General features: G+C 37.9%; 1 protein-coding gene across 5 annotated transcripts in view; it reads right to left on the bottom strand.

The window, feature by feature from the left end:
- PDE10A (phosphodiesterase 10A) overlaps positions 1-23,686 on the bottom strand; it is a 194,349-nt gene that overhangs the window by 13,567 nt on the left and 157,096 nt on the right. For 4 of the 5 annotated variants that reach the window (XM_064414063.1, XM_064414059.1, XM_064414061.1 and 1 more), the window contains 9 exons: positions 23,114-23,206; positions 22,342-22,528; positions 20,862-21,004; positions 18,824-18,907; positions 16,289-16,439; positions 13,523-13,678; positions 10,046-10,218; positions 8,859-8,970; positions 7,028-7,108 (listed from right to left, as the gene is read on the bottom strand). In XM_064414063.1, coding sequence (XP_064270133.1) covers positions 7,028-7,108; positions 8,859-8,970; positions 10,046-10,218; positions 13,523-13,678; positions 16,289-16,439; positions 18,824-18,907; positions 20,862-21,004; positions 22,342-22,528; positions 23,114-23,206 — 1,180 coding nt within the window. Of the gene's footprint in view, positions 1-7,027; positions 7,109-8,858; positions 8,971-10,045; positions 10,219-12,409; positions 12,497-13,522; positions 13,679-16,288; positions 16,440-18,823; positions 18,908-20,861; positions 21,005-22,341; positions 22,529-23,113; positions 23,207-23,686 lie in introns of those variants that run through there. The other variant, XM_064414062.1, reaches the window with a different exon arrangement.

Below are 23,686 nucleotides of genomic sequence, written 5' to 3'. Positions count from 1 at the left end.
TGACATGAAGGATGCGGCACGAAAAGCAATCTTGCAGATTGTTCCAGCAGGAGTTCCAGATGTCCCATTCTTGACCATCAGGCAAGGTCCCACAGAACCATATGCATAATTTATAGATCCACTCACGCAAGCTGTGGATCAGCAGGTGACAACTGAAGGTGTGAAACAACCTCTTTTAGAAAGTCTAGCTTTCGGCAATGCCAACTCGGATTGTCAACGGGTCATCACCGCAATGCCAGGATGGCCATCCTGGGCAGAGATGGTGGAGGCATGCAGCAAGGTGGGAACACCTCAGCATGTTGTGTTGATCGTGAAGGACGAGTTGAGAGGAGAATGGGAAGAACAGCTGAGAGAACACTCGGGAAGACAGCCGGAAGAAAAGGTGTTGGAGAAAAAGTTAGACAAAGTCATTGCAGCCATTCAGAAGAAGAACAATTCATCAGGAGGACAATGCTACAAGTGTGGAGCGTTTGGACACTTCAAGAAGAATTGTCCACAAGCACATGCACAAGCGCAGACGCAAAAACTGCAAAAACTGCTTTGTGCACGGTGTGGAAGAGGAAGGCACTCTGTGAAGGAACGTTATTCTCAGACAGATGTGGAAGGAAATCCTTTACTGTTTCCGGGAAACGGGAAAAGGAGTGTGCAGACCGATCGCCAGCACACAATGACACAAGCGATGGCAATGACACAAGAGCAAGCAAGACAATCATCGGAGAACATCAAGCAGACACCCTCAGCAAAGTCCTCAGCAGACTCTCCGGTGACCCAGACCTCCTCCCACCAGGAGCGCAGTGCACATTGGAAGCTTCCAAATTAGTGTGTTTCTTGGACGAAAGTCATGCAGAGATACCAACAGGTGTCCATGGACATTCATACAAGAAGCAAGATTTTTTAATAGTGGGACAAGACAAAAGCAGTATCCTTGGACCCATTGTTTCTCCATCAGTTGTTTCAGCAGATAAAAATACAGAATTAACAATTTTGGCAAAGGTCCTCCATCCACCATTGATCGTGGTGGAAAACACTCAGGTTGCGAGAGCTTTTGCATTGCCACCACATGCCATTGAGCAAGTCATGTCAATTTTCGATGAGGAAGGGCATCTTCTGAAGGAGCATGTTGAAATTCATACCACATGGATAAAACACATAGGTTGAGATCGACCCACACTCACATGTCAGTTAACTTGTGGAGACAGAACAATAGTGGTCAGAGGAATGCTTGATACAGGAGCAGATGTCACAGTAATATCATACATCTTTTGGCCCCGTGATTGGAATTTGATTGTACCCTTGGGGTCTCTCTCAGGCATAGGGGGAGCTTCTCTGCGTCTGCAGAGTGAGAATTCCATTGTTGTCACAGGACCGGGAAACAAGATGGCGATCATTCGTCCCTTTGTTGTGCAAAAGCCAATCATAGTTTGGGGAAGAGATCTCTTGGCACAATGGGGAACGAAGATTGAGGTGGATTTTTAGTTGGGGTCACTGCGGCACTCGCCACACTGAAGCTGACATGGAGAACAGATGATCCAGTTTGGGTGGATCAGTGGCCCCTTGAACAAGAAAAGTTGAGTCCATTGAAGAACCTAGTCCAACAACAATTGGAGAAGGAACACATCAGACCAACAAATAGCCCTTAGAATTCTCCAGTGTTCGTCATCAAAAAGAAATTATCAGGCAAATGGACGCCGTTGCATGATCTCAGGAAGATCAACGAAGTCATTGAAGACATGGGACCTCTTCAGTTGGGACTTCCATCAGTTTAGATGATTCCCAGAGATTGGCAGCTTGTGATCATCGAACTCAAGGATTGTTTTTTCAGTATTCTGCTTCACCGAGATGATGCACCAAGACTTGCCTTCTCTGTTCCAAGCATCAACAAGGAAACACCGTTGCAACAATACCATTGGGTGGTACTTCCTCAAGGCCTGAAGAACTCGCCAACAATCTGTCAATGGTACGTGGCACGAGCTTTGTCACCAGCACGGAAAAAATTTGCGCAGGTGAAGATCATTCATTATATGGATGATTTGCTCATTGCAGCATCAACACAACAGGAGCTGCAAAAGGCTCGTGATTGTATGATTGCAGAAGTGCAGAAGGCAGGTTTGGAAATCAGTGTTTCAAAAATTCAGGAGATTGTACCTTGGAAATAACTAGGGTGGAAAATCTCTGAGAGAACGATAAGACCTCAAAAGACAGAGATCAGCTCAGAAGTCAACAATCTGCACGACTTACAACAACTTTTGGGAAAAATCAACTGGATGAGACCAATTTTAGGAATCACGAACAGCGACATTTCAGCATTGCTCAATCTCTTGAGAGGGGACATGGACATTCGATCTCCCAGGGCACTCACGCGAGAGGCAAAGAAGGAATTGGAAAAAATCACAGATGCTATTCAGAAGCGTCAAGCACATCGGTTCGTTGAATCATTGCCTTTTGAGTTGGCAGTGCTGGGAAAGAAGACACAGTTCCACGGTTTGATCTTCCAATGGGATTCATCTCAAAGACACTCTTTAATAATCATAGAATGGATTTTTTTACCGTACAAGCCTTCAAAAATGATTCTTACAGATTTGGAAATGATGGTGAAAATCATCATCAAGGGGAGAACAAGGTTGCTGACAATGGCAGGATAGGAATTTTCAATCATTCATTTACCGTTGAAAAAAGATTATCTCGAATGGGCAATGCAGAAATTGAAAGACTTGATAATAGCATTGCTACCTTTTCCAGGAATTTGCACAATTCATTTTCCACAGCACAGAATGTTGCAGTCACAAATATGTTACAGAGCAAAGCCAAGAATAAGTGAAGAACCTCTGGACAGGATCACAGTGTTCACAGAAGTTCATGGCTCAGGTAAGACACACAAGTTGGTGATCACAAGTGGATGAACTCAACGACAGGGGAATGGGACTCAGACGTGAAGATGATTCAAGGCTCTCCACAAATTGGGGAACTGGCAGCAGTCATCCAAGCATTTCAATTGTTCGAACAACCTCTCAATTTGGTCACAGATTATGCATATGTCGTGGGTGTGGTCAGATGCTTGGAAAGTTCACTCTTGAAAGAGGCAACAACTAAGTATTATATTCATATTTAGTGAGCATGAAAACATTGTTAGAAAATAGGGAGCACAAATATTTCATCACACACATCAGAGCTCACACAACAGTTCCAGGATTTTTAGCAGAGGGGAATGCTCGAGCAGACAGGTTGACAATGCCCATTTCACAGACACTTCCGGACATTTTTGAGCAGGCAAGATTAAGTCATGGATTTTTTCATCAGAATGCACAGGCACTGATGGAATCCTTTCATCTCACAAAAACTCAGGCGAGGGAAATCATTAGTGCTTGTCCAGATTGTCAACTTGCGCAGCCACCAGCTTCCACAGGAGCGGTCAATCCATGAGGACTGCAAAGTCTTCAGCTGTGGCAAACAGGTGTCACAAAATATCCATCATTTTGGAGGCTCAAAAGTGTTCACGTTTCAGTAGATACATTCTCAGGAGCAGTCTTTGCTTCAGCACATGCAGGGGAAACGGCAGATCATGCTTGTCAACATTTCCTGCGAGCATTTACGTCATTAGGCATGCCTCAAGGAATAAAAACAGATAATGGTCCAACATATACAGGCAGGGTGCTTGACAGATTCTTGAAAAAATGGGGTGTCAGACACACATTCGGTATTCCACATTCACCTACAGGTCAAGCAATCATTGAAAGAACACACCATACTTTAAAATTCCTTCTAGATAGACAGAAGAGGGGGGAGCCAGAGGTGACACCTCACACAAAATTAAATAAAGCGTTGTATGTGTTGAATTTTCTAAATAGTTCATCTTCAGAGCCAAATCCTCCAATCTTGAGACATTTTTCAACAGTTCACAGGCAAAACTAAGGGAGAATCCTTTGGTTTTGATCAGAAACCCGGAGTCATTCCAGGACAAATAGAAGGTCCTTTCAAGCTAATCACTTGGGGCAAGGGTTTCGCTTGTGTTTCCACAGGGCAAGGTCCAAAGTGGGTGTCAGCGCAACATGTGAAACCATTTTGAATGCAAGAACAAGAGAGCACAGATCCCAGAGACAGAGAGATGAGCACTCAGACAGAAGAGGAGATTCAAGTTGCAAACAACAACTCAGAAGAAACAAAAGAATAAAAATCTTTGGGGGTTTTCTTTGGAATTTTGGGTGAAAAGATGGTGATGTTTGTTCAGAAGGGTGGGGTGATGAACTTCACAATGTTCATGTGTTTTGTCTCATTGCCAATCGCTTTGAACAACAACACAAATTTGCCTGACAATCAACCAAAGAAAAATGTTTGGGAAGTTTTAGCCCAGGCAGCGGACTTAGATAGCATCTGCCTGATGCACTCCAGGCCAGAGAGACCATTCTCAGCATGCATGATTGGGTTGCCAGTGAGCGAATGGCCGATTCCAGGACACACTGCAGTTGAGATCTCACAGGTCGTTAAAGATCCTGTGAATGAGTGGCGTGCTTGGACACATCTTCTTCATGTGGCTTCTACCGAACCCCAGGAATTGGAGATTTTCGGATCCATGACAATGAACGTATGCATGAAATTTGAAATTTCAGATACAGCAAAACCAAACAAAACCATCGATGTCACTCCCAATCATGAATTTTACAGAAATGCATTGGCCTGGTGCAACAACACCATGGTGACAGACAGAGGATCACTCCAAGTTCCAGTGCAATTGCCAAGGGGATTCTTTTTGATTTGTGGAGACAGGATTTGGCATGGTATTCCTGTGAATGCCAAAGGAGGTCCATGCAGCATTGGGAAGATTTCAGTGTTGACATCAGATTTAAAAATGCAGAGAGAACAAAAACATAAAGAAAAAGCATCTTTACAGAATTATGATGAGAATCGTGATGACAAAGTTTACATTTGGAGCGAGGCAAGGAGAATTGCGACAGCAATCTTCCCACCTCAGACAGCATCGGAGGTGGCCTTGACTCAATTGGATCGCATGGGTTGTTGGATGAGCAAACACGCTCAATCAGTCTTTCTTGCACTGAGTGACATGTTGCAAGACATGGACAGTGTAAGACAGGCTACTCTGCAAAACAGAGCAGTGATTGATTATCTGTTGTTCGCTCATGGTCATGGATGCAGAGTTTGAGGGAATGTGTTGTATGAATCTCTCTGATCATTCCAGGTCAATTTATGAAAATATCAAAAAAAATAGAAGACAGTGTGAAGAAACTTGGCGAGATCACTGGGTCTTGGATTGATGACATGGCAAAGTTTTTTGACCTTTCTCCTTTGTGGAAAGTTTTTGAAGATAGGGTTTCAGATTTTAGTGGTTCTCATAGTCCTCATGATTGTAGTTCCATGCATTTTTTTGTGTGGGGTGTCATGAGTCGAGTTGCAAAGAAGGTGTGTTTGGTGCAAACAGAAGGGGGAGATGTGGGAACTCAGCACATCACTCCAGATGTCCAGAGCTACCGAGACAACCCTTGGGGGGCTCGGAAGTCCTGGAATGTTGCCAAAAGTGTCTGGTGGCTTGACTTTGACCCTTCTAAAGAAGTGTCACCTGAGTATGAGGAGATGAGAGAATTTCAAGTCTGAATGGTGAGGGGATGATATTCACAGGGTGAAACATAGATTTTAATGCACTGTACAGGGGGGTTTGGAATCCTGTACATGGGGATCAGGAGTCCCAAGATGGAGGGATTTGGGCATGCCCTGTCCTTCTTCTTTCTTCTCCTTGGCATCCATGTTCAGGATGATGTTGGCATGTGTGGATTGGTTCATGGTGAAGGTGCACTTGTTAACAAGGGTGAAAAGTATGTAGTTTTCACTATAAAAGACACAAATGCCCCGTGGGCGGGAGAGAGTGCTTTTGGCTGCTTTGCCGATCAGACCTCGGTTGGGCAGACAGAAAAACTTTGTAGATAAGAAATAATAAACACAACCGAAGACTGAAAACTCAAGAGTCCAGACTCATTCTTCAAAGCGCGGCCTGCCCAGAACCACCTTTTCCCATGTTGGGGCAGAGACAAGTAACAGCGGACCTCGACATGCAACCAATATAAAGAAACTGCAGCTGTTTAGAAGGCAAGGCTACATACAGATGGAATGTCTGCCCATCCACACTATTTAATATAGCGCCTCATTTTCTTTCCATTTGTTTTGGATTTTTTCTTTTTTTCTTATTTACTAGTTTTTAAGGGGAACTATTTTATTTCTGTGGAAAAAGATTACTGTGTAATTGTCAAAAACTAAAATAGAACATTAGAACCAGTCACCCTATAGACCTTCTGGCTCAACTAAAATCACAGAATCAAAGAATATGATGAGTTGGAAGGGTCACCAAGGACCATCAAGTCCAACTCTGCCTAGGCCCATCCCCAAGAGTCACACCATAAGCATTGTCCAAATACTTCTTGAACTCTTAGGCTGGTGCTGGAGAGCGTGTTCCAGAGCACAGTTTCCTTCTGGGTATAGAACCTTTTCCTAATATCCAGCCTAAATCTCTCTGCCATGAATTCAGGCCACTCTTTCATGTCCTGTCACTGGCCACTGCAGAGAAAAGATGAGTGTCACACCATCCTTTCCCCCTTCTACTCATGAGGAAGCTGTAACTGCAGTGAGGTCTCCCCTCAGTCTCCTCCAGGCTGAACAGACCAAATGATCTCAGCTGGCTCTCATGGGGCTTCCCCTCAAGGCCCCTCACCTTCATTATTACTCTCCTTTGGACACTAGCTAAGGGCTGAAACAACCACTTACTAAGATGACACTTGTAAAAATTCAAGGTGATTGTGGTCTTAGCTAGAGCTACAAGTACAAAGAAAGAAAAAAGTGATGACAGCAAAGAACACATTGTCATTTAATCAAAATTTGAAAACAAATTTTCCACTGCTGCTTTAAAAAGTTCAGCAGTCTGAATAACCCAATTTCAAAAGCAATATTCACTAATATATGAAATGGTTTTTTTTTCCCTACATGTTTTATGTATAAACAAGTACCATTTTACTGAGAAAGTTCATACCTGACCCTGAGGGACTTCATCCTTCTTATCTCTGTCCATCATAGGAATAGGTTGAATACCCGTTTTCTTCATTTCATCGCCCTGGAGAAAAATAGAGATTAAGAAAACAAAAACAAGACTATTGAGATGAATTGATTTCCATCTTCTATTGTCAAATTTATCAAATGATTTATCTTCTATATGTCAATCTAAAAATCCAGAATTTAAAATAATGTGTGGTACCGCTCTGAGGCAATCTCAGAAAAATGCACAAGGAAAGGCTCATTTTGTACATTACAGCAGATGCTGTAAGCCAATGCACACACAATTTCCTTGTTTCCAAGTGTGCCTCCATAATAAAAAGCAACTGGAAGACTAAACCCAAAGAAATCATTCTATTCTGCTCTTTCTGCTCAGTTAGTCTCATGTTTCAAAATATCTGTTTAAAGCAACATAATACAATGACCAACAGAACACAACACACCCATCCAAGGAAAAGCTGAGTAAACCGGATGAATTTACAGTGTACCTTCTTCGTCAAAAATTGTCTTTTCCATATATGTCAACATCTACCTTTATTAACTCATCCTTGGATTACTTAAAAAATTAACATCTGGACAGGTGCAATTATGTCCATAATTCCATCTTTACTATTTTTGAGTATGAAAAATCATTTTTATCCTGTCTTCTCCACTGAGCTCACAAGATTTTCAAGAAAAGTCTTTTTACTAATAAGCAAAAAATTTGAGTATGTAATCAGTGAGGCATGTCAATATTACACCTCAATTCTACCACTCATAAGAACGCTCACTTTCCAGTGCAGGCCTTTCAGAAAGTCAGTGCTGAACTAGACTAGATGTTTGAGCTTACACAGTCAGCATTTTTCAAATATTTTGTTGTAGTCTGAGCTGTTTACAATTAAGAGAACAAGAATATGTGAATATGAAGTACACCCATGGGAAGAACACATCTGGAATTTCATAACGAACATGCAACAGGCAGGGTAACAATCTCCACACTAAATGCATGCTACATAAACTCCATGGGCTTGATTTCTATTTTATGCCTGTAAAAAACAGAAATAAGCCCACTGAAAATTGCAAGATTCCACAGGGCACATAATAGAAAAGAAAACACTTTATCATAGACATGTGCAATTGTAGTCCTGAAAATACAATCATATCTCCTAAAGTTGCATAACTCCACTCCATGCAATTTATTCCTTATCCCCAGAGCAGTCACTTCCACTTAAAAATTAAATAATTAGGATATTTACACCTCAGCATATGACATGTGAGAGACTGCATGTTTGTTTATGAACATGATTACATTACTACAGCTTAATTCCTTGCTTCAATTCTCAGTACACATTAATTGTAGAGTAACTTTCTATGTATTGAAGACCCGCCTCTCTCTGAGACACTGTTGTTGAGCTGGCTCACAATGAAAACCCAAAATAAATTTAATATTTTTCATATTTACTTTAGCATTTTCTGTACTCACTATAGCTTTATAAGTATGTTTCAAGGCAGCTAACCTAGAAGCTGGTTTTATACTTTGCATTTATACAAAAAAACTTCAGTTAGTGATTTCTTCTATGTTCTGTTGTTTGGTCACTTTGTGTTAGGACATACTTCTTACATTATCTTGAACAGAGAGAAAATCAACTGCCTGAAAATTAGATAGCTAACTCATCTCTTTAAATAACTTCAGAGTAAGCAACGAACACACACATGCACCAGTGAACTCTCTTTACACCAAACACACCAAGATGTTGATTAAAATACAGTTGGGTTTTTCCTTCCTGGATGCTTCTGTTTATAAGGAGAGCAAACAAAAGAATCACACATACCTCAGCCCAGAACTCTGCATATATATCATTGGCTGTCAGTCTGGTAACTGGCCACAACTTTGTTACAGAACACAGATCACAAGCTGTCATCATCAGGCCAATCACTCTATCTCTAAAATAGAATAAAACATTAAATTATAAGTTTTGTAAAGAATTAATGATTGCTCTGCAAAATTTTCATTTGCCCTACCTCAGTTGAATCAGCAGCAATGTATATACACTACGAATTTCCTCCCACCTATTGTTTCTTCCTCATTTGCACAGACTGTATACTGCATCCCTTGTTGTATTCCCTACATTGTTTGCGAGCAGAGTTCATTGACCATTCTTAACACAATCACATCCATAGGCAATGGCACAGGATGCCTGCCTGTTAAAACACTCACATGCCCCTCTATAATTCTCTGAATACACAGTATCAGTCTGTAAAAAGAAAGATGACATATCTTATTGCTGCATTTCTTTGTTCTTTAAAGAGAGAGGGAAAAAAGCTCCTAAAAAAGAGGAAAGATTACTTCTGAGTCTGTCTCAAGGCGCTGTCATTGGTTGTTGGAATGAATTCAAACTTTGACATAACATGAATCCAATGCGTAACACTGTCCTATATGCTGACAAACCTGTTCACAGAGTAACTGAACATCGGGAGTATTAAAATAATTACTAAAATAAGGCACACAGACAAAGAAATCCAATTGAACCAATTTTATAGCACAAATCTATGTTTTGTGAATCTAAGTTTTATAAAGAAAACTGGCAATTTAATTTAAATTCACTTGTTTTCACCCAGTGGAGGAATTAAGACGGCCCTTAAGGACACCTGCATCTTTGTTAATAATGCATATTCCATGTGAAAAAGCATAGACCTTGCTAACCTGCATGCCAGTGTGATGCCAGTCATTAAAACTGTACCAACAGACAAATATACCAGAGGAAATACACAAATAGGCAGCATAATCAACCAAAGTGCACTTCCCCTAAGTTAAGATGAGTAAGTCATCAGCCATTTAAGGGTCAATGCAAATATAAAGCAATGGCAATTACTGCTACTTATGTGTAATTTTACACACTGCTGGTCTTAGAGATCACATGTGTAAGAAAATTACCATTCAGAGGTAATTTTTTTTTTAAATAAGGTTTCTTTTTCTAGCCTAATGCCATAAGGATCTACTACTGGTTTGCTTCTTTACCTGTGTGTTTGGTTCTTAAGGTTTAATGCTCCTGTCTGATGCAGCTCTTCAAGTTGTTTTCTGTTTCCAAAATACAGGGCAAGGTCTGTGGCAATGATGGCTTTCCGGATGATCTCAAGTACTTGTTCATATTCGCTGGAGCTCAGATTGGAGAAGACATTGTGCCCTTCCAGCTATGAAAAAGTAAAAAACCAATAAAAAGCACAAGCTCTAATTCTGAGATTATTTCAGTCTTTTCTTCACCAGACAGGTTACGACAGTTTTACAGCCCAATGACAAGTTTTGTTGCAGATTCAAATGTTAGTAGCCTGAAATTCCCATTTTTATTCCTGCTTTGTAAACACTGTCATAAAAAAAACCAAACCAAACCAAACCAAACCAAACCAACCAACCAAACAAACAAACAAAAAAACCCAAACAAACAAAAAAACCCAAACAAACAAAAAAAAAACCAAAAAAAAACAAAACAAAAGGAAAAAAACTATATGACTAAGCCACCAATTTGTTTTTGGGACTGCTCCTTCTGCAGCCTGAAGGTATTACTAGAGAAAAATTACTGAAATCTTTTTCTTTGATTTAAAATCACTGTAGACACAACACTTCCAGACAGTGTTAACTTGGAAACGTGATTCAGTTCTGATCCAGAGTCTGCACAGTCAAGTTGATAAACTGAGTACCTGATTCACTTAAGCATAGTTTTGATACTCCGTAAATATACACCATGGATAAATAAACACTGAAGATAAAAATACAAAATCATTTTGTTTTCCTAATGTTCCAAATTAAATGCGCGTTAAATCGCTGCATTTACTGACATAATTTTCTATACAAAAATAAAGTTGATTATTATAATGTATATGAACATCTAGAGCAAAAGGCTGCTTTGTTCAACCTTAAGTTGAATGACTCATAAAGATAACGGTTTCAGCTATGGAGGCTCTGGTAACGCACCACTGCCATTACTTTTCAATCTCCAAAAGGTATTACTGCGCATTTAACTGACAATATGCATGCACTGTGGTGACTTATGAAGCTATATCACATTTTGAAAAGTCAAGACTATCTACTGTCTCTAAGATTTTGAAAACAAGTTGTCAAAAGTCTTCCTAATGTTGAGAAGAAGCAGACAAAAAGAAAAGAACGAGCTAGCCATGTCAAGGTGTGCACATTCAGAAAAAGAAAATATCATTAAAATATATCAAATGCAGAGGTGTTTTGACATTTAATTGGCATTTGGGCTGAAGCTCAAAAAGTTTCCCTGACTCTCGTCAAGCATTTACATAATTTGCTCAAAATAAATCCTCTGCAGTACAAATAGGCTTGGTTTCTCTCACCATCCGGAACATAAACATAATTTTCCAGGACTTTTACTTAGACAAGTAGATTTTTTGTGAATAGAATGAATAGAAAATACAATCTACCTATATCTCAATGCTCCTTTGACAGATTTCTAAGTCACAGAACATCATGTTTAAAAAAAATCAGAACATTTTAATCCATCATCAGCACTTTGAGAGCAAAAAATTACTACTCCTAGTTTTCACAGTTTAGTGTTTTGGGACCTTCTACTCTCCAGCCTTGCTGTCTAATTCCTGGGACCAGGCTATTTGTCCAAATATTTAAATTATTCTGGATTCTACTCTTGGGCTTTAGAAGCTGCACTCTCAGAAAGACCACTGTGACAACTTCGTTCAGACTACTTGAAAAGAACTGATTTTGTAAACTGCTGACAGAAGATGACAGTTATGAGTTTGTGTCATTTAGGCTTTTGAGTAGTACATACAAAGTACAGCTCCGAAGATTTTGTTCTTTGCCTGCTGAACTAAAGCAAGTGAATTGAATGCTGTGTCCTAAGTATGGTGTACGCTCAAACTGCAGGTGGATGAGCAAAGCAGCTTTAAACTTTGAAGCAGCTAAAAGTACTGCAGGTTACTAATGTAAAATTAAAACTCAGATAAATTCTAAAGAGCTTGGTGGGTTGGTTTGGCTTTTATTTCCATCAGTCCATTAATTCAGTAAGACTTTTTATTCAAACAAAATCCAGCAAGTCCAAAAGGCTGCTCTAGTCTGCCTTTGCTGCTAATTATCACCCATGGGTGCTTTCAGCAGCTGGTGTCTTGAATCCACTCTACAGCCCTGGCCACTTAACCCAGTTTCCTCACTCACACTGACAGCAAATGTAGGAGGTGCTGGGGAAGCAAAAGGGTTCCCTGCCTTCATGGCAAATCGGATTTTCATTGATTACAGCATTTCTACCAGAAAAAATGCAAAATGGTTGGGACAATGAAGTGTTAATGACTGAGGAACATGCTCACTCTGCACATATTCACACAAAGAATGAACACTAAACATCTAATGCCATACCACCACTGAAGGATTCAATTACACCCTCCTACATGAAGGAGCATTCAGAGATAAAGCTTCCACTCTGTGATTAAATGCATATGATACCTAAAACCATAATCACAAGATGTGATTCTGAATATGTATTTTTGCTAAAAGGTGATTACGTATTTAAGAAAATAAATATCTTCCCCTGAAAAACCAGAAAGAAAGAAAGATTAACAATGAATCAGTGGTACAGTAGCAAGGTTATGCTGTAATTTGAGTGTGCACAGAAAACTAAAACTAGTGAGCACAAGTATGTTATGGACTAGGAGTGGTTTCACAGGTAAGAATTCTCAATCCTCTAATTGAGAATTATAAAAATTTCACTCATGAGAAAATATGTGTGTGTCACTAGCACACCTGTATTTTCCCAAAAAGCATCTGCATGTTTTCCTGTAGTTATTTTTCTTCATTAAACATAAAGACACATGACCTCATATTAGGAATTCTCTTTCACAGAATATTACCTTACTCAGATTTCTTAAATTTCAAATTGCCCAGTAACAAATAAGCACAGAATAACATAACAAAATAAGTTTACAATTCTCATGCGTGAAAAGTAACATCTCCCCTTCCATGCCACACATTCAATGTTCACAGAATTTATTACAGCGGGTTTTCAAGTTTCTCATACAAAGTTTTACTGGTACTTGCATTTTTATTCAAAGTTTCGGGATAGTTGAAGACTTTGTTGAAATACATTATGACAAAAAAAAAAATGTATCTGAGAAAATTATTTTTCATTTTCAAAGTTCCTATTCCACATGGTCGTGGGAAATGCCTCCAGAGAATCAGAAGCAAAAAGCTTCAAAGGCAGGCCATAAGTAAAGACCTTAAAATATGCAAGATTTTTATAAGTTCAAGATTTTGAGAAAGCTGTGTTTTGCACTATTGTTGAATCCTTGGGTTGCTAGCTGTGAAACCTGGCTTGCTGTAATAAATCTTCTACTCATCTAAATGAGTACTATAATAGAGAAATTAATTATATCTTTTCTAAGCATGCTTCAGAAAATCTATTTGGCAATGATGTGACTCCTCATTCCACCACTGAACACTCATGCACAGAACATACAATTTCAACAATCCTACCTGCAGGATGGACACAGTCTGTGAGAAGTGGTGCTGTTCCATCGTTGATGTGGAATAGAGAGCAGCTAAGGGGTGATCAAATTTCTGAAGATAGCTGTTGCTGTAACCTCTGTGATCCAGGTCATGACACAGGCATGCAACTAAAAGACCCTTTCGCTGCAAAAAAATTGACACAAGCATGAAAAGCAAGATGTATTTCCTGCCCCTAGATGTCACTCTCTACCCAAAATACTGTAGAAGTTGCAGTATGCTAACACTGCCTTCACACGTAGAAATATCCTTAAAAATGAGAGAAATATGTCAGTAAGGACATGCTGAATTAAAATTCTTGGTCCAATTGTAATTATATTATGCATTTAAAAATCGTTGTTGGACAGTAACATAGTATTGGACTGTACTTCAGAAGAAATCTGCATTTTAAACAGTCTGAATTCTTACTGAATTCTTACAATGTTTATTAAAACAATAAAAAGCACAGTTATTGAGGGAGAAGAAACATACAAAATGTATGATCTGCTGGTCAAGATAGGTTCACTGAAGTTCAATGCCAGATCTGCTCTGCAACACTCCTAGAGATGTTAACCAAACCTCCTAGTGGGGTTTTTTCCTAGGAAGTCACTAATATGAGTCATGGACAATGCTGGACAATGCAATTGTAAACAAATAAAGACGGGAAGTAGCTTTTTTATATAACTAATTCTTAATATCCTGAAGAAATGGCATCCCTGAAATCTCTTTTTCAAAAGGTTTTCAGCTTATGTGTTTGGAAAAAAAATTCATTAATGTTCATGACTGTCACTGTTGGCATGAAGTATCATGAAAATTTTGTCAGAGACCCAATATCTTTGTCTTATAATTGGTTCTGATGAGTGTTCAGTAAACAAGGATAAGGCTATAAAATCAAGCACACAAAGAATATTGATTAGCCATCTATTAAGTGCACAACATGCAACCTGGATACAACACTAAGAGACTCATGAGTCTGTGGAAAAATACCAATTATGCAATTAGAAATACTATCACAAATATACCATGTGCAGAAATAAGGCTGTAGCAAAGCTAGCTGTATTTCTGATTTTGAGACATTCATTTCTGTTTTGAATTATATCTTTTCAATACTGCATCTTGTGAAGTGTATTTTTAAAAAGCATATAAAAACCCTTGGGTGATGCTGCTGCATCATGTCCTCAACAGAGGAGGAAATCTTAGGAGCATAACACATCTCTATCACTTGAAGTTGTGCAGTAACAGCTTGTCCCAGTCTCCATGTCTCAGGAAGTCATTCTTGTCTCAGTCCTTCAGGATTATACAATGCCTAGTAACAGTGCTCTTGTTCTCGTACCCATTTTGGTACCTGCTTGGATCCCAAATCTTTAACCACTGCATTTTTCTCTATTTTTCTCCAGATCAGTGCTTTCTTTACAGTGTTTTATCTTCCCATCTCTAAATCTACCGAGGCTCCTGTCAGCAACCCTCACCTGAGGTCAGCCCATCCCTAGAACCCCAAACTTTCTTTCAGCGGTTTCTTGTATTCTTGTTGGATTCATCTCCAGTATCAAGAAAGGAGACTGCTGAAAGGAGCAGGAACATAGACTGGGGATAAGACACTCAAACAGATGAAGGGTGGCTGGAGTTTGCAGGGAAAAAAAGACTGTTTCTATCTCTCTTAACAGCGGTCTCTTTTGCTCTCCCTTTCTTTCTTACTCTCCACCTCCAAAGAGATGGGGCTTACTACTTGGTTAGTACTGAATGTTATCAGAGCTTTAAAAATTTTCTGAGGCTGTACTCCACAGATTTTTTATTTTTTTTTTTAATAATACTGATTTTTTTCAGGCTTGTATAGCTTGGCCAAATTTCAGCATATGCCTGGCATATGCCACTTTTGCAATTCAGTGTCAATTTTCAAGTCTATGCTTTACAGCAGGATAAACTATACCTTAGCAAATGAAAGCTCACCAAGTTTCATTTTCTTCTTATACATTGAACAAATCTTTGATTTCTACTTTCATACTTCTAGCATGTCTCTTTTAAAGAGCCAAAAAAATTTGCCTGGAATTTCCCCAAATGAATCACCTTAAGGAAGTTAACAGAGCCTGGAAAATTACAGCCCATACAGATAATATTTTGCAGAGTTATACACAACTGACAACAAGTTCTCCCAGTCAGAAGTTTCATGTAACATTAATTAGAGACAGTACTCCCTGTTGTACCATAATTCAGAAGAATAACAAGTGAAAGTTTTCCATACTAATACACTTAGAATGTGTATTAACATTCTAAGCCTTCCATTTTACTTGTTATGTTTTCCACTTAGTGATCAGTTTAGAGTTTGGCTCTTCTCCTTTACTCACATATGTCAGACAGCTCTGCAACCCTTGTTCTCCTATTCAGGATATCTCCCAGACCTCACAGGATTCAAGATCCAGGGTGTTTCCCTTCCTCACAGAGGGACAGATCTGACAGTGAAACAATTAAAGACTGTGGTTGTAAGGGGGCAGGGAGAACCCCAAAACTTAGATAAGGATTTATAGCAAATCAACCACTGCTTTTTAAGGGGCAGTCCAGAAAAACATGATTAGGATTAGGAATCTGAGTAATCGTCCTTTCTCAAACTCTTTACTGACATCCATTCCTCCATGAAGGCCTTTACATACACTCTGCCCAAGCTGACAAAAAAACCTCTAGCACAGAAAATGTGCTTGAACAATAAGTACAGCTCTGACAGCTCTGATGAGGTGTGGTAACTGATACCATTATGTCACCTACCTCTAGATCAGTGAAAAGCCCCTGGTTGTTCTGCAGTATGGCATACATGCAATGTGCGACGGTAACTGCATGCTTCCAGTTATGGTAGGGCACGCGGCGATAGTTCTTCTTTACAGACATAGTAAATCGGCACAGCTTTTCAAGTTCAAAGCTAGGAAGAAAATAATTTTGTCAGAGACAAGAAATAGGAACAGGAAAAACAACCAGCAGAGGAGAAAAGATGGTCTTTGATTTACCCTTCTTGCTAGGATTGACTCTCACTGTGGATGACTCATTTAATGACATGAAGAGTCACTCAAGTTTGGCAAGGACAGAGGAGCGTGGATGCCTGACAATGCTCTTAGTTTAATCTGTTAAATTCAGGAACATAAGTCATGCTACCCAGCTTAGTCAATACAATTGCATGACCTTCCCTGTTCCCAGAAACTTGAAGTGATTTCTTTCAATTGCTTATTCAACTTCAAATATAGTACAACTCTACATCTAATGAACAATTTGAAAACATGATTTGTGATCAAAACAGAAAATTCAGGGCTTTTAAAGCAAAGGACCCAGAAGAGATAAGCCTGATTAAATAGAGGTGCTCCATATTGACATTGTGAGAAGCAGAAGGTTTTGTTTTTCCAATACTTATAGATTTTTTCTTTCAGTTTAGACTCGCAGAAAAGAAATTTACATCTCATGGTTTCTTCACTTCTCAACAAAGAATATTTTGTTAAGTCCTAAATCAATTACTTTTTCCCTCATTAAAAGGCAGTTTTCCTTTATTCCATTTTTCCCCCTGTTGCTGCGATTTGACTTTCGTTTTAAGTTCCACGTTCTAATAATTTCTTAGTTATATCAGGAAAGTGGTACTAATGTTCTAGTTTTGCAGTACTTGTGGGGTGAGAAAAAAACCTGAATGTCTCTGACCTGTGTGTAAAAATATAGACACATTTACTATGTGGAAACAGGCAGAAATGCATATTTCTACAGTTGTGTGCTGCTCAGCGTAATTATTTTCAGTCTTAATCTGACATAAGGGAAAACAGAAGCATACTGTCTTTCAAAAAACTTTAGGCTTTTTCTTTTCATACTAGAAGGTTAGGAAGAGATAGAACTATTGCTTAAAGTAGTACCTTATAATTCAGAATATCACAATAGTCACTTTCACCTACATCCAATCTCAACTCAATGGTTATTACACAGTAGCACAATTATAGACAAAGGAAAAATCATTATCTGTGCTGCCTCAACATAGAATATTACTACTTCATCCACTGATGTATTTTGTACTTGATTAAGCAATAAAATATTATTTCTTCAGAAGAGAAAATGTAGTGAGTATGACAGACTTTTCTCTGAAATCCTCCCTGGACAGGAAAATTATACATTACATAGGTAACTACTTTAAGGCATAACTTTATTCCTTAATATATTAAAATCAAATTTAAGTCCTAGAAGTTTTGGATTTGTTTCAAAATTTGAGAAGTTTTGTTCTTTCAGAAATTAAATACAGGTCCTGTTCCAACAATCTCCTTTTCAAATATTTTCCTCAGTTTTGCTTCCCTAATTTTGTATGTGAAAGATGAGATTCATTTGATAAACATCAAGTAGGTATCAATTCTTTCTCATCAAAGTTACACACTGAAAGGAAGAGACTGGGAGTCAGAGAGAGAAGAAAACAGAACCTGACTGAAAATACAAACCCAAACTCTGCATCCACAGCTATTCAGTCTGGAATGGAAACAAGCTAACTGCACTGAGCAGTAGAGTACTGTGTTCGGAAGAGTCACCCACTTTGCAGCATCGACGAAGACTGAAAGATTCTCTGTTTTGACTGCACGCTTTGAGGGCATCCATTCAGTTAGCAAAATAAAATTAAATGCCAGCAAATGTTTCCCAAGTTTCTACCTTTTGTAGGGACATATTTCCCCTTTCAATTGACCATCTGTAAGCTTTCCATAATTTGGAGCGGCTCCTTTATTATAGCAATGGGCCATACTTACCTTACTGATCTTAGTAATAATAAGGAACACTGAGAGAAATGACAGCAAATGAAGCATTTAATTTGAAAATAATCACTTCCATAATTAATACACAACTATGCAAATAACTGATCAATTTAGCAAGAAAAAGTCTGATCTTGGTTTACATTTACCATATACATGATTAATTTCAGCAAGTATATATCTGAAAAACCAGTTTTCATGCTCCTTCAGTCCTTTTTGGGAAGAGTACTTTATGCTGCCTTTTCCACCTTCTGTCTGAAAAGCAAATTCATCTCAGAACCAAAAAAATTTTCTGTCAATTGGAAGGAAAACTGTTAGGATGATATCATGAGTACTTTGCCCTCACTGTTCCCAGATTTTATTAACTAAGGACCAAGAAGGTGGGACAAGAAATCCAGAGTGTTTATTACAGTCTTGTACAGACCAAACATAGTAAATAAACATCAAAGAAAACAGACATTGAATTAGGAATTAATTATCTCAAAAATTAGAAATAAATAAACACAGACTTAATAATTAAACAAAGAAACAATATACTTCATACCAGGCTGTCCCACAGGACTGGTGAACCATATAGACAAAAATAGCAGGCCAAACATCTTCATATGGACTGATATCAAAATGGTATCTAGAGAAGAAAGTTTCAGTTTAGAAAAGACAAATACCTTTTCATTGTTACTAAAAACAAGTGAAAATGACTGGGAAATGTATACCCAGCAAGATTCACTTCTTTCTGAACACACACAGAAAGCTGAATTTGCTATATTTTATATTATATTTTTCAAGTAACATATTCCTGCTAAGGTCAATGGAACTAGCTTACAGTTTCATACAATAATTTAGTAATTTATGTTGGAAAAGACCCTTATGATTGAGTTCAACAGCTAGCTTTTGTCTATCTTTATCTAAGGATCCACAGATTAAGTAATAGACAAAAATAATCTCAGGAACAATGAGAGATTTACAGGCATTTCTAAAATATTCAGGACTTTCTTCCCAGGAATAGTAAAGATGGTGTCTCTAATAATATATTTACTGGCCTTTTTTCCAATAATTTCTGTCATAAATTGCATGAGACTTACTCTAATTTTGATAGAGGAAAAATATCAGTTTTTACTGGCTAACAGAAATCAAGCCAAAACTTCAAAAATTTAACATTTAATACCATATCTTTAATGTTTCATTACCTGAAGACTTCTCCCCTCCCCTGATAACAATACTGAGGAGGCCTAATTTTAGGGACCCAGGACAGAAGAACTGTTTTTTCCTCAAATTATTAATTAACCATTTCCCTGCACTTTCTGTGCTGCAAGTCCTATATTTTTTTCTCCATGGAACCTTAACTGCTTGCCACACTGAACAGCACAGCAGTTTGTGAGAGGAATGAAGGTAGCTTGGAAAATGGTGAAATGTATTTTGCTTGAACTAAAGGATGTTAATATAATTTAGAATGAAACCTGTCATCTTTGCAAGTAAAAGTAATTTTTGCTGAGGAGGTGGGTTATATAATATCACCTAACAAAGCACAAGAAATTGTATTACAAAGAATAAGCTTCTATTAGGGTGTAATCCTGCAAGCTGCTAATGCTCTGGCATTCAAGCAAATCACTTCAACATGTAATGAACTTTAACAATACGCAGTCCCTGTTAAACACAGGCTTTCACCTCGCTCCCAGCTACAATGCTCAGTGCTGAACAAAAGTGAGTGAGCTCTGGAGATGAGGTGTAAAAAGAATTTAGGTTTTGTGACTCAATAGCTGATTTTAGGCACCTGGTTACTAGAGTAGAATTTATTGTCCTGGACCAAAAACAGTGACTTAAAAATGTGATGGCTCCCATTGTTAGCATTGAGTGGGGACTAGCCAAAAAAATGCAGATAGAGGTTCATCTTCAGCATACAGCAGCTGAAAATAACTGAATAATGTCAGAGAAAGCCTAAAAGGCTGGATGGGAAGTCCTCCTCCAAAGTTAGGCTGCAACTCTAGCCTCTAGCACCTGCGATATTTAACTGTGAATTATCATTTTCCCCTTCTTCAATAAACACAAGCAGATGCACAACACACACATATTCGAAACTCACAAAAAAAAAAAACCACACACACCCGCACCCCCAAAACCAAACCTAAAAAGCGTACACGACCCAGAAAACCCCAGGAATAAGCTGGGAGAAATATGTTTAATTCTAAAACATATCTAAGGGTGATGAGATTATGCATTTGGTATTAAATACTGATGTTCCAAGCTCAGCTTTCTCTCGGCTCTGAGCTGATGGTGATTTGGGACTATAAGAATGAAAGCTCATCTCTACAAATCCTCGGTAAAAACCAACGCTTAAAGCAACTACTGCATCTACCCATGCCTGTGGAAAAATTCTGAGAATGTATAATTTTATATCTTTGATGGATAAATTTTGTTTGCGGGTCATTAAGTATAGCTAAGTATAAGAAAGCCAGAGATAAAACCACCATGATATTGATGTAGTTCAATAATGAAAGCACTTCCTAAAAAAACTCCACTACAAATAAGAAAAAAAAAAAATAACAGTCTATATGCAACTGCTGCTACATTAGAAAAATACTTACAGCTCAATTTCTTTATAAATATGTGGAGGCAGTGTACAGTGCATGAGGTTTTGCCACTCTTCTGCTGTACAAACACTGTGGTAGGATAGCTTCTCCATCGTCACACGGTAAATACACTCTGAATGACGAATTCTGTGGTACATCTGAAAAAGTAAAATCATGCATGAATGTGGAATTTTAATAAAGAAAAAAAATTACTTCCAGTATTCAAGTAGTGATTATTACAATACACATCTGTTGAAATGATAGTGCTTTTGGCTGCACAACTTCACACATTAGAAAAGCAATAGATTACACTGAATTCAGTTCTTCTGGGAAACCTCTTCATGTACTCAATTGGGTAAATATCTAAGGCTTAGCTGACTTTTAATTGCATGTGAGCTCTCCCAAGAAAAACAATCCAAGTTCTGGAGTCAAAAACAGAGCTAAGTCCCTTGCAAAATTCTGTCACAAAACCTACAACAGGACACAATTCATATCTCCTGCCACTGTATGAATTCTATTAATTGGCACAAATTACTGCTATCTATGCACAGTAAAAAGTATGTTTATCATAACTAAATTATTATTGAGTATGAAAAATAAGTACAGTTAATAACTGAGAGGCTCAGACACGGCATGGTTCGCAAACAAGTGAGGACATAACTATCTACTAGCTAAAAAAATCCTCTGAAGCAGTATGCCCTGAATGGCAACATTCACTATCCAAACGTATTGAACTCACACACAACTGAGTGTGCATAGTCCCAGGTGTCATTTATATACAGGCCATTCTACCTGCCTTGATCCAAGTGAAACAACTTGAGGCACCTGGTAATAAAATTTGCTGCCCCAGTGTACCACTGGGATGATATTGGTAAAATTAACGTAAATCATCAGGCTTAACTGCCATTGCATTTTATCTTACCTCCCATTAATATAAATCCATTCTTCTGCATTGCATTTTTACTGAATTTTTATACTTATATAGTAATGATCATTATATTACTTATGTTTCCTACAGGCAATAGTAAATTTTGAGGTGATAAAGGGTTTGAGAACAAAAATAGCAATTCACTCTTATCTAGAATCATGGATAATTATAAGCATATACCACAACATACAAGTGTAAAATTTGATCTTTGAGTATTAAGAATATGGAATTGAGAGAATATATAGCATATTTCCATTCTTCAATTAAATTTATAAAATGTAATCTGAATTTATAAAAGTAAATAAGAATAATATTTTTTAGTGGAAAAAAGAAGACATATCATACACATTTCAGAGCTTGCTCTCTCATTTTAGTTACACAAAATTGATATATCCAGAGTATGGTTGTTTCAAAGGAAATCCCTATCATCCTCTTAAAATAGAATTATTCACCAAGGAATACAGTGTTAATTCAATGAAATAGACTTAAAAATCATTTTAATAAGGTGTAACATCAAAATACTTAAGTATTCTCATTACAACTTACAAAACTGTAAATAAAACTTACATTAGCACAGTGTAAGGCTAAAGCACAAAAGACTGCAAACATTTTAAAGTTGTTCTCATCTGTTTTAGAGAAGGCACTTCCACTTATTTTGTTCACCATCTGCACAACACCTATTACACTTCCGCGGCTCACAATAGGCATGCACAGGATATTTCTGGTTGTGTAGCCTGTGTAGAGGTCTACTTCTCTGAAGAGCCATAAACGAAAAAGAAAAAAGAGAAAAGAGTTAATATCAATGGGTATCTATTCCTTGAGTCTCAGAAATGTTGATGTAAAATATCCTTAATCATTTAAAGTAGACATAATTAGTACCTGCAAGAATTTCACCCTCAAAACCCTCAAATATTTTTGTCTACTGTGTCCTACTTAGAAAGAATTTTTTAATCCTTTATTCTCCATTTGCAAGACAAATAATTAATATTGCCTCAAACACAGAGTTAGAAGAACATTCGGGTACTCTAAGGCATGCTATTTGTTAGTGAACTGTTTTTCTCTCATGAAAACAATGTCTAATGAGATTGCAGGGAGACTGATAATGAAACTTGGCAACAATCTAACTAAATTTTTCTCCATTATATTACTATTTGAAAAAAATACTTTTATTTGTATCTTAAAAATATCTCTGACGGCTCAAGCATTTAATAAACATCTATAATCACCTCCCCATCAGAGGAAGACAGCTCCATGAATGAATCTCAGTATAAAATTTAAGTAGTAATTTTATGTAAAAGGTTTGATGAACTATCTTCCCCTCCAATGAAGAGCATTCTACCTGTTAAAGCGTGGGTCTGCATAGGCATCAGGAATGTTAAGGACTTCTCCTGTTCTTGCCACTTGACCAGCTATTCCTTTTTCTATAGAAAATCTGGAGAAAATAAAAATGTATATTAGCCAAAATATGGAAAACGCATTTTGCTAGTGGAGTCTGTCTTGGGCACAGTAATGGGTGTCCCCAACCAGCGCCATTTTCTTGCTTTAAGGAGAAAAATCTTAAAACAACCAATAGCACATAATAAAACAAAAAGTACATCCTAGCAGATACTTTCTGGAAACATTTTATATAGCTATATAGTTTAATACAAAACATAACATTACAATTTTAGTGACAAAAATTCAAAATCTTAAATAACCCAGAGGGTTATCCCCAACAAACATAACATTTGTACAGAACTCAGAGTTGTGTTTACATTTAAAAGGTATTGATTTTATTATGACTTTCATATATCCATTGCTTCTTTAGACACAACAAAGGCAACATGGAACTTTGTTTCCTTGGGTGGCATATATGTGTGGATTTGGTAACAAAATTTTGGAAAAAGATCAGTGGAAATTTCATAGCTGAACA

Source organism: Passer domesticus, chromosome 3, assembly GCF_036417665.1.
Source record: "Passer domesticus isolate bPasDom1 chromosome 3, bPasDom1.hap1, whole genome shotgun sequence".
Lineage (NCBI taxonomy): Eukaryota > Metazoa > Chordata > Aves > Passeriformes > Passeridae > Passer > Passer domesticus.
Note: the sequence above shows the minus strand (reverse complement) of the source record. Positions and strands in the feature narration are given on the sequence as shown.